This window comes from Vulpes lagopus, chromosome 8 (genome assembly GCF_018345385.1).
Source record: "Vulpes lagopus strain Blue_001 chromosome 8, ASM1834538v1, whole genome shotgun sequence".
NCBI lineage: Eukaryota > Metazoa > Chordata > Mammalia > Carnivora > Canidae > Vulpes > Vulpes lagopus.
In genome coordinates, this window is record NC_054831.1 from 13,982,616 (window position 1) to 13,994,947 (window position 12,332).

At 47.1% G+C, this 12,332-nt stretch overlaps 1 protein-coding gene across 6 annotated transcripts in view; it reads right to left on the reverse strand.

Moving 5' to 3' along the window:
- FBXO25 (F-box protein 25) overlaps positions 1–8,715 on the reverse strand; it is a 54,133-nt gene extending 45,418 nt beyond the window's left edge. For 4 of the 6 annotated variants that reach the window (XM_041767236.1, XM_041767234.1, XM_041767235.1 and 1 more), the window contains exons 1-2: positions 8,544–8,688; positions 1,098–1,238 (exon numbers count right to left, since the gene is read on the reverse strand). In XM_041767236.1, the coding sequence (XP_041623170.1) occupies positions 1,098–1,231 (134 nt within the window). In that variant the 5' untranslated portion in view covers positions 1,232–1,238; positions 8,544–8,688. Of the gene's footprint in view, positions 1–1,097; positions 1,239–1,323; positions 1,369–8,543 lie in introns of those variants that run through there. The other 2 variants (XM_041767232.1, XM_041767233.1) reach the window with 2 other exon arrangements.
- Between the last annotated feature and the right edge of the window lie 3,617 nt (positions 8,716–12,332).

Consider the following 12,332-nt stretch of genomic DNA (forward strand, 5'->3'; position numbering starts at 1 on the left):
GTCCACCAACAAATGAGTGGATAAAGAAGATGTGGTGTATATATATATATACATACACAATGGAATATTGCTCAGCCATCAGAAAGGATGAATCCTACCATTTGCAATGATGTGGATGGAACTGGAGGGTATTATGCTAAGTGGAATAAGTCAGTCAGAGAAAGACAAATACCATAGGATTTTACTCACATGTGGAACTTAAGAAACAAACAAGCAAAGGAGGAATAAAAAGAGAGAAGCAAACCAAGCAAGAGACCCCTAACTACAGATAACATACTGGGGGTCACCAGAGGGAGATAGGTGGGGGATGGGGGAAACAGGTGATGGGGATTAAAAAGTACACTGATGATGAAAAAAATAATAAAATGATAAAGAAAAATCATATTGCCCATCAGTTTAAAATACAGTTGGTAATTATGCAAATACCAAATAAAAACATATATAAAATCAACTACTGGACTCAAGAGGGCTTGAGATTCCTAAACCTCCAGATGTTCAAACACCACTTGTGATTGGCAGTTATCATACCGTGCTTCTGTGTTTGTGCAATCTCTGACTTTCATCTGATAACTCCCAATCTGTCTTCATCTAGTGCTCCAGCCCATGGGGTGTGAGCAACTGTGATCCAAGTATCCTCCTCTTTCACCTTACTGACCATGATGTAGATGCCATGGGTAATACTCCACCTTGGGATAGCATAGCAACCACACAGAATGTCCTTCCATCCCTGACCAAAGTCGCTACACCAACTCAAGCTTTCTAGAGAAAAAAATGGATTTGTTTTGTGAAAGCCACTATTACTACAGGTCTCAGACATATGCTGCCAAAACCATATCTTGATTTCCTGAGGTTCCTCAGCTATAACGTGAGGGTAACGGTAATCCTTCTTCTCAGATCATTGTAAGGTTCCTATGGGAAGGTTCCAGACAATGTACTAGGCTGAGGCTTTATCTAAATAACATGTGGCTTCTCACCAGCCTTGTGTATGGGCAAATTCGGCCAATACAAGCTATGGCACACTGTGGGGGACTTCAAAGCAGGTAACATCACACATGTGAAGCAGGCAAAGGCTGTGGCTCTGCTTGGCCATAACTTACATGCTGTGACTGACATTACATGGGTTATTCTCTCTGTCAAGGTCCCGACTCCAGGATTCACATCTCTTCCAGCCATCTTCTGTTTTGATCCAGCTCCATCCAGGAGATCTCCAGTCCTGACCCAAAAATGGCATAGTTCTCCTACAACAGAAGGAATGTATGTGCAAATATAGTTTCCTTTCACTTAGAACATTTATTCATTAACTTAAAAGAATAAAGTTCTTACTATATAAATGTCCGCATATGCCCTAAATGCTGAGCAGACACTGGTGTTCATACAGCACCTGGGTAAGATGGACAGAGACAACTCTCAGCAGAAATTAGAAGCAACATGATGCATACACTGTATGTACTCCTGTTTGGTGAAACATACATTGAAAAGCATACAGCGTAAGAGCGGGTACAGGAAGTGCTGAGAAGTGAGAATGGAGATGTGATCACGTCAAAGAACTAGACTCTGCTCTGAGGGCAACAAGGGGCCCAAAAAAGGAACCTCGGCAGGCAAGTGATTCAATTCAATCTTTACAAATGGTTCCAGGTCACACTGTGAGGATGAAAGCTGGCATTGGCAGGGTGGCACCTGGAGGCAAGAGGAATCGTTAGGGCTGGCAGCTTCTGAACACTGGCCCCCAGAAGGTTGGAGTCTCTGCAGCAGGACTAGAGAAGGTAGATTCTAGAGGCACTCAGGAGGCATAGTCAAGAGCAGTCAAGGACTTCTATCTCACACACTGTCTGGCTCTCTCAGTATTCCAAGGAGCCAGCCACCATGTTCTCTGCTCCCCCAAGGAAAGGCCCAAGGGGCAAGGAGCAAGCATGCAGACTGGCTGCATGTGTGCAGGGAAACCACAGGTGGCCAGATTTTATTTTCTGGCACCAAAGAGACACCGATTTCAGTTTTGGAGGGCCTGTTAGATTTGTCGAACCCATGGTGATAAGCACTATACTGGAATCCACATATAAGAATCCTTGTGTAAAAATTATGACCTTGAAAACTGACGATACAGATATTATTACCTTCATAGAGCTTACAATTTAGTGAAAGCAAGACGCCCAGTACTAGCTCTTTTACTGCCTTGAGTGGTACCTCTTGCTCAGTGGTTTACAACCCTTGCTGTGCGCTAACAGTACAGTCTTGGAAGCTTTTATAAAATACAATGCTTAGGGATCCCTGGGTGGCGCAGCGGTTTGGCGCCTGCCTTTGGCCCAGGGCGCGATCCTGGAGACCCGGGATCGAATCCCACGTCGGGCTCCCGGTGCATGGAGCCTGCTTCTCCCTCCGCCTGTGTCTCTGCCTCTCTCCCTCTCTCTCTGTGACTATCATAAATAAATAAATAAATAAATAAATAAATAAATAAATAAATAAATAAATAAATAAATAAATAAATAAATAAATAAATAAATACAATGCTTAGCTTCAACCCCAGATCTGTGGGTGATGGGTACATGTATTTTCTATCAATGCCAGGCACACAAGGGAACTCAGTAAACACAGAGTGAATGAATGCATATACACATCCACCGTTCAGAGGAGAGAAGACTAAGGCTAGACAACAAGACCAGGAAATCCTCAGCATTCAGCTAGGAACCAAAGCCAGAGGAATGATACCACAACAGAGAACACATAGAGCCAAGGAAAAAACTCTAAGAGACAATGACAGTTAAGGGACAAGCAGATATATATGGGCCAAGAAAGGGAATTGAAAAGAAGAGAAAGAAAGAAAGAAAGAAAGAAAGAAAGAAAGAAAGAAAGAAAGAAAGAAAGAAAGAAAGAAAAAGAGAAGAGAAAAGCCAAAGAGCTTGAGGAAGTAAGAAATCAAGAGATGAATGTATTTTAAGAAAGAAATGATTGACAGAGAGTAAAATACTATCAACAAGCTAGTACAGTAAGAATTGAACAGTATATAGTTGATTTAGTCACAAAAAGATAGATGATAACTCAACCAAAAAGTTTCAATAGAGTAATGTGTTATATTAATCTCACATCCAAAGTAGACTTGAAGTATTTCACTAATGTGGAGTATTTCTAACAGAGTATCTGAGAGACAGAAGTTTTCAAATATAATTTCCCAACTATATTTATTGTAACTAACAAATAAATAGGCTGTTAGGTAGACATTTATACTGCCTTAGAAGAGACAAATTAGAAGGAAATTCTAAGTTTCAACAGTATTTCTGGGCCAACTCTACGTGCTCATTTCCTTAAAGTAAAATATGTGATGAATTCATCTTCCCATAAAACAAGAGGATCTCTAAACCCTGCTACACTTGGATTCCCAGTAAGACCACATCTTTAACAGCCACATATTCATTCATTCAAATTATTTTAGAAGATCCTTAAAAATCATTATTTAAATATCAGCACTGTTTTTATAAGTATTGAAACAGACTTGTTTCAAATTACCAATCACCCTAAAATGCAAAAGCTACAACCACATCTGGTCAATGCATAGGTATCTAATAAAACTGTCTCCCATAGTATCCACTCCTCCCAAAGAAGGCAAGTGCATACCATGATAGAACAGATGCTGCTCACAGGGTAGTCTCATAAAACATATACGAGAGAAAAATGTCTGTGAGGACCACTGCTGGCTGCCAAAGTACCTCTCGGTATCATATATGGTGGATTCAGAAAAACTTATATTTAAAAAAAGTGGCAACTATTCAGAATACTGCTAAACACACCAAATATAGATTACTCCAACGACAAAGTTAAACACAGGCCAGATGTGTTATTATGCTATGTAATCCCTCCCTAAAGGTGTACTATCTAGTCCAAGAACTAAATAGACAACAGCCACATCTTCTTTATCCATTCATCAGTGGATGGACATTTGGGCTGTTTCTGTAATTTGGCTACTATTGATAATAGTGCTAGAAATATCAGGAAGCACAAACCCCTTCAAATCTGTATTTTTGTATCCTTTGGGTAAATACCAGTAGTGCAATTGCTGAGTCGGGGGCGGGGGGGGGGGGGGGCACATGGGTGATGGGCATGAGGAGGGCACCTGTAATGAGCACTGAGCATTATGTGCAAGTGATGAATCACTAAATTCTACTCCTGAAACCAATATTATACTGTATGTTAACTACAATTTAAATACAAATTTGATGGGACTCCTGGTGACTCAGGGGTTGAATATCTGCCTTCAGTTCAGGGCATGATCCTGGGGTCTGGGATTGAGTCTCGCATTGGGCTCCTTCCAGGGAGTCTGCTTCTCCCTCTATGTCTCTGCCTCTCTCTGTGTCTCATGAATAAATATTTTTTTAAAAAATCTTTAAATAAAAATTTGAAAAAAATAAAAAGATAACAGCAAATGAGAAAATTCACACAAATAATATATGTAAATATATCTAAAACAAAAATATATTATGTATGTACTGAATGAGTGGTAAAGAGAATAACTAAAAGATATTCAGTAAAAAGCAAATCATTTGGGACCTCTGAGGAAAAACCAGGGCATCACCTTGGCCTTAAAGCACGGTTAGATCTCAATTACATGGAAAGACAAGGGGAAAAAATACCAATCATAGAAATGGTGGGTAAAAAAAACATATAAAACTGGGAATACATGTGACACCTTTGAGAATGAACAGAATTGGCTGAAATAGAGAAATCTTTGGGAAGGTTGGCAGGTAGGTTGGAAAGGTGACCAGAAGCCAGATCACAAAAAACTTCAGTATCAAGGCCGCTTAGACTTTATTCTCCAAATAATTATGTTTTGGGGCAACACAGTGATATGAGCAGTGCTATTTTGAGAATAACTTGCCAGGGATTGTGGGGTGAACGGGAGGCAGAAAGCACAAGTCTTCAGGCGACAGAAACCTCCTGCCAACTCCTTAGCTAACAAACTTGTCTTAACACTTGAAGATGCACAAACATTGGCCTATCTAGGTAAGCACTATGCCCACTCACCACTTAATGCACTTCTATTCAGGCCCCACAAGCTACTCCTGTAACATTTAAGCAGTTTTCACTGTGAAATTAAGAATCAGCTTGGTGTTTTGAGTAAGATAACCAACTCTTTTGCAACTCCTTCTGTGAGAACTGAACATGGTTAGCCTGACATTTCAGGTGCTTGGTTTGTATTTATATGGAGTGGCAGGAATGAAGTGCAGCCCCATGGACCAGGGAAACTTAAAAGCCCATTTTCAAGGGTTTTTATCTTCAACACAGAGGAGAAGATCCATTTTGTTGTAGCATGTGGATTCCACAGACTTGACATATGCTCTTTGAATCACAATGGAGCTTTATTTTAAAGTATAATCAATCCTATACAGTTCACAAACGAAGGCAGATTCTAGAAGAGTTACTATAAACAGTAAGAAAAAGCCATCAGGAAAACACAAGAAGAAAAGAAAAACAAGACATGGCGTAATCTGAAAGGCCTGGTATCAAATTTTCAAAAATACTCCCAACCTGAGACATCTAAATTTGCAGATTGGAAATATTACTACACTTTCAGAATAACAAACAACCCATCACTTTTTATGGAAATGTATTTATCTGCCCTGCTAAAAGACCTGAGTTGATATAACTTTATGAACTTTAAAATCACATTTGTTTTGAAAAACTTGAAACACAAAAATAAAAGCAGGGGCACCTGGGTGGCTCAGTCCATTACTCATCTGCCTTCACCTCAGGTCATGATCTCAGGGACCTGGGGTGGAACCCCACGTCTGGCTCCCTGCTCAGCAGGGGAGTCTGTTTCTCCCTCTGCCATCCACCCCACCCCATATTCTCTCTCTCCTGAAGTAAATAAAATATTTTAAAACATAAACTGACTCCTGAAAATCAAGCACATAAGAGCAACTACTCAGGGGGTGGCTACTCAGTTGAGAAATAGCTGGTACGGTTGGCAATTTTACCCACACTTCATGCTAACTGATGTCAGAGAGCACATGGGGCTGAATCTTACAAATCTTCCCTTAATCTCTTCTTCTTGTGGCAGGAGATTGGGGTGGAATCCTGCAGAAACACGGGACTTCCTCAAGCCAAAAGAACTAGCAACAGGAGAGATGCAGAACCAAGAAATGTCTTCCCTCAACAAGAAGCATTTCTTAGCTGATGATCCTAGCACATATGTATCACACATGGTACCTGTCCTATCTCAGCCCCACACTGCCCTGAAAGACAGAAAATGTCACCATCCCCCTTTCACTGCCTTAATTCTCCATTTTATAAAAGAAACTGATGCACAGGGTGTGGTGGAGCTGGGAATCCCATTTCTGGATGGTCAGTCCAGGGCCCCTGCTCTGTCACTATACTTTTAACAACAGCAATTCATGAGCACCCTGTGAAAAGAACGGGTCATAAAGTTGTCAGGTTTTTTTTTTTTTTAAGTGTTACCTTGTTACATTAAGTCACCAGATGTAGTCTAAAGTAATGACGAATCTAAACATAAAAACACTAAGGAAAACATCCCAAGAAACACACTCTAATAAATTTTAAAAGGCTTCATGCATTTTGCTGTTTAAGTAAGAGGACAGGAAACGCGAGTAGTACCGATATTGGTTCCTTCCAGACGATAACAGCTTTAAGTGCAGAGTTCAAGTTAATGCTGTGCACCATATACCCACCCACACAAGAAGTTACAATGTAGGTAATAGTAAGGCAGTTTGGTGTTCAGCAAAAATAGCTGGCAAACCACTGTCTTTTCCTCTTCTTGCTTATGTTTCAACATAAATTGAGAAAACTTTTATCGTTCTGTGATAAGAAAGACTGGTCCCCAATTTCTTAAGCATCTGATCTTTTACCGCTTTCTTATCCTTACAAGATTTCCAAAGAACTTAGGGTCAAATGTGAATATGGTTTGTAAGTGCGGAGGAACTTGATCACCAGAAAATGTCAAGAGGCAGTGAACTGATGGCTGATCATCAGAAATGGAACTTTCTGCAAATCCTGAGAGGTGGTCAGATGCTTCAGAGAAACAGAGACCAGGAAATAAAGAGGGGAAAATGCCATTTGAGGAGTATGAATTCTTATGAGAAAATGAGAAAATGTGTCTTATGGTTAGGGCTGGAGGATACAGATTTGGAAGAGGCAAGAAAAGGGGACTTCACAGAGAAAAGTAAGGATTCTTTAGATGCCTGAGTTCCCAAAATGAGTTTGAATAGGCCCACTGAGAGTAGTGGAACCCTGTAAAGAAGGGTGAAAGCGAATTTATGATGAAAAGAGGGATGTACAGCCAAGGCATCAGCTGCCAGCTCAGGGAAGCAGCCTCAGTGAAGATGCTGAGCCTTGGAGAAGGCCTGGGGACCCAGAGCCAGGTTTGAGGAGGATGCTGGAGCTGTGGACGAGAACTGGAGATCGAGGGACAGGTTTTGGGGGGATACTGGAACTTCAGACAAAGACTGGGGACCGAGGGACAGGTTTGGGGGGATGCTGAAACCATGGACAAGGGCTGGGGACAGAGGACCAGGTGGGGAGGATGCTGGAGCCGTGGACGATGACAGGAGAGCCGGGCAGGTGAAGCAGGGACGGGGACCGGGACGGGGGTGCGGGGGGACGGGGGGCAGGTGCGGCGCGGACGAGGACCGAGGTCGGGGGTGCCGGGGGGCAGGTGGGGGCGCGGACGAGGGCCGGGTCGGGGGTGCCAGGGGGCAGGTGGGGCGCGGACAAGGGCCGGGTCGGGGGTGCCGGGGGGCAGGTCGGGCGCGGACCGCGGAGCCGAGGGGCAGGTGGGGCGCGGAGGACCGGGACGGGGGGTGCCGGGGGGCAGGTGGGGCGCGGAGGAGGGACCGGGACGGGGGGTGCCGGGGGGCAGGTCGGGCGCGGACCGCGGAGCCGAGGGGCAGGTGGGGCACGGAGGAGGACCGGAGTCGGGGGTGCCGGGGGGCAGGTGGGGCGCGGACAAGGGCCGGGTCGGGGGTGCCGGGGGGCAGGTCGGGCGCGGACCGCGGAGCCGAGGGGCAGGTGGGGCACGGAGGAGGACCGGAGTCGGGGGTGCCGGGGGGGCAGGTGGGGCGCGGACGAGAACCAGGACGGGGGTGCCGGGGGGCGGGTAGGACGAGGACCGGGACGGGGGTGCCGGGGGGCAGGTGGGGCGCGGACGAGGGCCGGGTCGGGGGTGCCGGGGGGCGGGTGGGACGAGGACCGGGTCGGGGGTGCCGGGGGGCAGGTGGGGCGAGGGCCGGGTCGGGGGTGCCGGGGGGCAGGTGGGGCGCGGACGAGGGCCGGGAGACCCGGGGGCTGGGCGGCAGGTGGGGCGCGGACCGCAGGGCGGAGGCGGCAGGTGTCCCCGGGAGAAAGGGCCTCGGGCCGCGGGCGCGCAGGCGGGAGGCGCCCGGCGTCGTCGGGGCCGCGCAGACCCCGAGGAAGCGCCCGCGGGCGGGAGGCCAGGGGCGGGGGGTCGCGGGCGCGCGGGAGTGGGCGGCGGCCGAGGGCAGGCGGCGAGGGCGGCTGAGCAGCGCCTCCGCCCCCGGCGTGCCCAGGGCCCCCGACCCTACCTGGCGCGGGGAGGGCTGGGTGGGGGAGAGGGGTCCGTCCCCACCTGGAGCGCGCGCTGCCTCAGTCCCCGCCGGGAGCGCGGACGCCCTGGTCCCCACCTGACCGCCGAGCGGAGGTTTATTGCCGGAAGTCGCCCGCCGCCTACCGGGGAGCGCAGACCCGAAGCCCCGCCCCGGGCCGCGCTGATTGGCAGCTGCGGCTCCGCGTGGCCGTGTTGCTACCCGGCTCCCCGAGGCCGAGGCGTGCACATGCGCAGTGGACGCCGCACCGCCTCCTTCCTGCGCGTGCCCAGTGGATGCGGCCGCGGGGTGGGCGGGGGGCTCGGAACGCGCAGGCGTGCAGCGGGGCGGTGTCCCGGCGGGGAGGGCGGCGGGCCTCCTGCCTCCGTGCCTGCGGCGGCCGCTGCGGGGGCCTGGGGCCGATCGGCGTCCGCACGGGGGTCACCGCTCGGGTCCGCGGATCGCAGGGTGCTCCAGCCCCCCGCTGCTCCCCGAAGCAACCCGAGCCTCAGGAAGGCAGTGAACATGTGCCCCCATGTGCAGTTCCGTGCACCCCGTTATCTCAGTCCTTAACCTTAGGGAGCGAGCATTTTCCGGTTATCTACAGCTTAGAGTATCCGATCGTTCAGTCCCAGAAGCCGGGAAACACCTGCGGACCAGCTTGCACGTGCGCGCTTCTTCCATCAGGGACTGAGAAGGAGGGTGTCAGCGGTCGGGAAGGGGAGAGGGGGATCTGCGGGTCAGGCGGCCGAGCTCGGGGCTGCAGGCCAGCCTGGGGGCGGGGGGATGCTGAGATGCTGCGGGAAGGAAGGGAGGCCTGACCCAGCCTCCGCCTCCTCTTCCCCATAAGTGAAACGGGGGTTTTTAAGAATCCAATGCGGGCAGATGCAAAAATATTTAAAACCATACCTGAGGGCCCTTGGGTGGCTCAGTGGTTGAGTGTCTGCCTTCAGCTCAGGCTGGGATCCTGGGATCCTGGGATCAAGTCCCCTGTCAGGCTCCCCACAGAGACCTGCTTCTCCTTCAGCCTGCCTCTCTGCATTTCTGTGTTTCTCATGAATAAATAAAAATCTTTTAAAAATAGATAAAAAAATAAATAAATGAAACCATGCCTGGTGCATAGTGAGCAACGTGTAAGTATTTGATCTTAGTATTTTTCTTTATGAAGTATATTTGGAACACATTGCAGGGGGCATATAGTAGGTATTTGCATTTGGAAAAATATTATTAAAATTATTTCTAAATTAGTGGGAAATATCAGTGAGGGCGACAGTACATAAGAGACTCCTAACTCTGGGAAACGAACAAGGGGTAGTGGAAGGGGAGGTGGGCAGGGGGATGGGGTGACTGGGTGATGGGCACTGAGGGGAGCACTTGATGGGATGAGCACTAGGTGTTATATACTGGCAAATCGAACTCCAATAAAAAATGCCAAAAAGCCAAAATAAGTTTTAAAAAAATTAAATTATTTCTAATGTGCTTGTTATAATAGCGTTCTTTGACCACATACTTTTAAAATAATGTAGATGTGATTATGGGTGCGAGACAGTAATATCGCTTACATCCCCAATTTAAGAACTGCCATCCTCCCTCCCCCACTCCCTTTCACAGCTGCAGATGATTCCATTAGGTGGATATATCATAGCTTTTAAAAATATTCTCCATGGTTGGGCATTTAAATTTTACAATATTTTGCCAAAAGAGATAATGCCCAATGAATAACTATGTATGGTTTTTCTGTTTATTTTAAAATTTGTACTGGTATATTTGCTAGTAAATTACTATAATTGGAATTGCTGTGTAGGGATAACTGCATATGAAATTTTGGTAGATATTGCCACCCACTGCACCATTATGGGGGCCATAAGAAGAGTATTAAATTAGCCTAATTTGCCAACATCCACTTAACTCCTGAAGGAATTCCACTGGTGGATTGAGAGGAGACAAAGTAACCGTAGTCCACCTAGTAAAAGCTGTCAAGGAGATTGCTCCTGTGAAGTTCAGGTGTGCCTGGGGGTTGTGGAGGAGCATGCAGGAGAGTGCTCAGTGTGGGGAAAGTGACCTGGGAGAAGGTGCCTACTTATCCAAAATTGGACAGGCACTCAGTCCATCTAACGAACCCATTCAAGATGAAGGGAAACCTCACATTTCTTTGTTTGCTTTAAAATAACCCTATTCTGATAATATCCCAGGCTGTGGGAACACTGAAGCTGATTGCAGTCCCTCCCCTAGGATAGGGTCTCTCCTAGCAGGAAGCCAGGCAGTCACTGGTCACAGGTAGTGTGGGTGCCTCCATGCCTCCCTGGGGGCCTGGGGTGATGGCCAGCACAGGCTGCCCCCTTTGCTTCCTGAAGTGCAGTACACAGCCATCTCCCTGACCTCCCCAGCCGCTGCACAGAACAGGGTAAACATCCCTGAGCCTCTTGGCACGAGCATGATGTAATCCCTCAGAGCTCAGGGAATGGTCTTTCTTCATCACACCCTCTCTGGAACACTTCTATGTAGTGGAATTTCTATGCAACATGTGAAGACTAATTCAGCTTTCCACACAGCAATAAGGCCGAAGTAAGAAAAACCAAGCTGCATCACCAAAAGAAAGCCCAACTGACTTGATATAGAGCTGGCAGGGTAATGTACAGTGTCCCCAGAGACTGGGTCATGCAGGCTACATGCTAAGCACCAGGAGATGCTCTGAATACACACTTGAAATCTCCAGTTGTCAGGATCTCACAAGTTAATGCAGATATAGGACAGCAAATACACAGTGAGAAAACAGCGTGATGAGGAGTACAAGGAGGTACAGAATGAGAAGGGAATTCAGGGGCAGAAACAAGCCCCTCTGACAGAGAGGCCTCCAGGAAGGCACTGGAAAGTCACATGGGCTGAGGCAAGACTCAGGCTCAGCCCATCTTTTTGTTTGCTTATTTGTTTTGTCTTAGTGCCAAGTCTCTTTATATTTCAAGTAGGGATTAGAATGAAATTTTGGGATTGTAAACTAAGCTGGAGGCAGGAGCACATGGTAAGTGTGAGACATCAGAATGGATGAAGACATGAAGACAACATGAAGACAACAGAGCCACCCACAGGTGTCTCATCCACCAGCTTCTGAAGCTCTGTACTTGACAAACAAAACGTACCTTCAAACAGGTTTGATCCTGTTAGTAACCTGTTTGCAACCCCACAACCTCTCATTCAGCTTCAAAAACCTGTATGTTCAGCCTAGTATGATGCCACAGCCAGGTTGACCCCACTGCCCAAGTGGGCATGATCCTGGAGCTAGAACACAAATGTGGGAGTTCAACAGACTTGGGACCATCATCTAGATGCCTAGACAGGCAACCTTGGGCAATTACAGCCTCTGGCCTTGGTTTCTCGCCTGGAAGTGCATTACCACTATCTACCTCTCAGGCTATCAGGAATGTTAAATATATTAAGATTTGTATCCATGCATCCAGTGAACTTTATTTCCTTCTATTTTTCCTGCATGTTTTAGACAGTGAGCCAATCTACACGTAAAATGCCAGACTACCTAGAATCCTGCTTATAGACATATTTACATTAATACATATGGCCCCACATATTCCACCCCTAGGTATTTATCAAAGCTAATTCAAACATGTTCACAAAAAGCACACAGAGTAGTAGCACTGCACTCATAGCAGTCGTTAGGGCAACAACATAGAGATCTATCCCCAAAAAAGTATGTTAACAAAATTAACAAACTGTGGCACATTCGAGTAATGGAGTACTACTCCCTTGTATTAAAATACATATAATACTGCTACATGG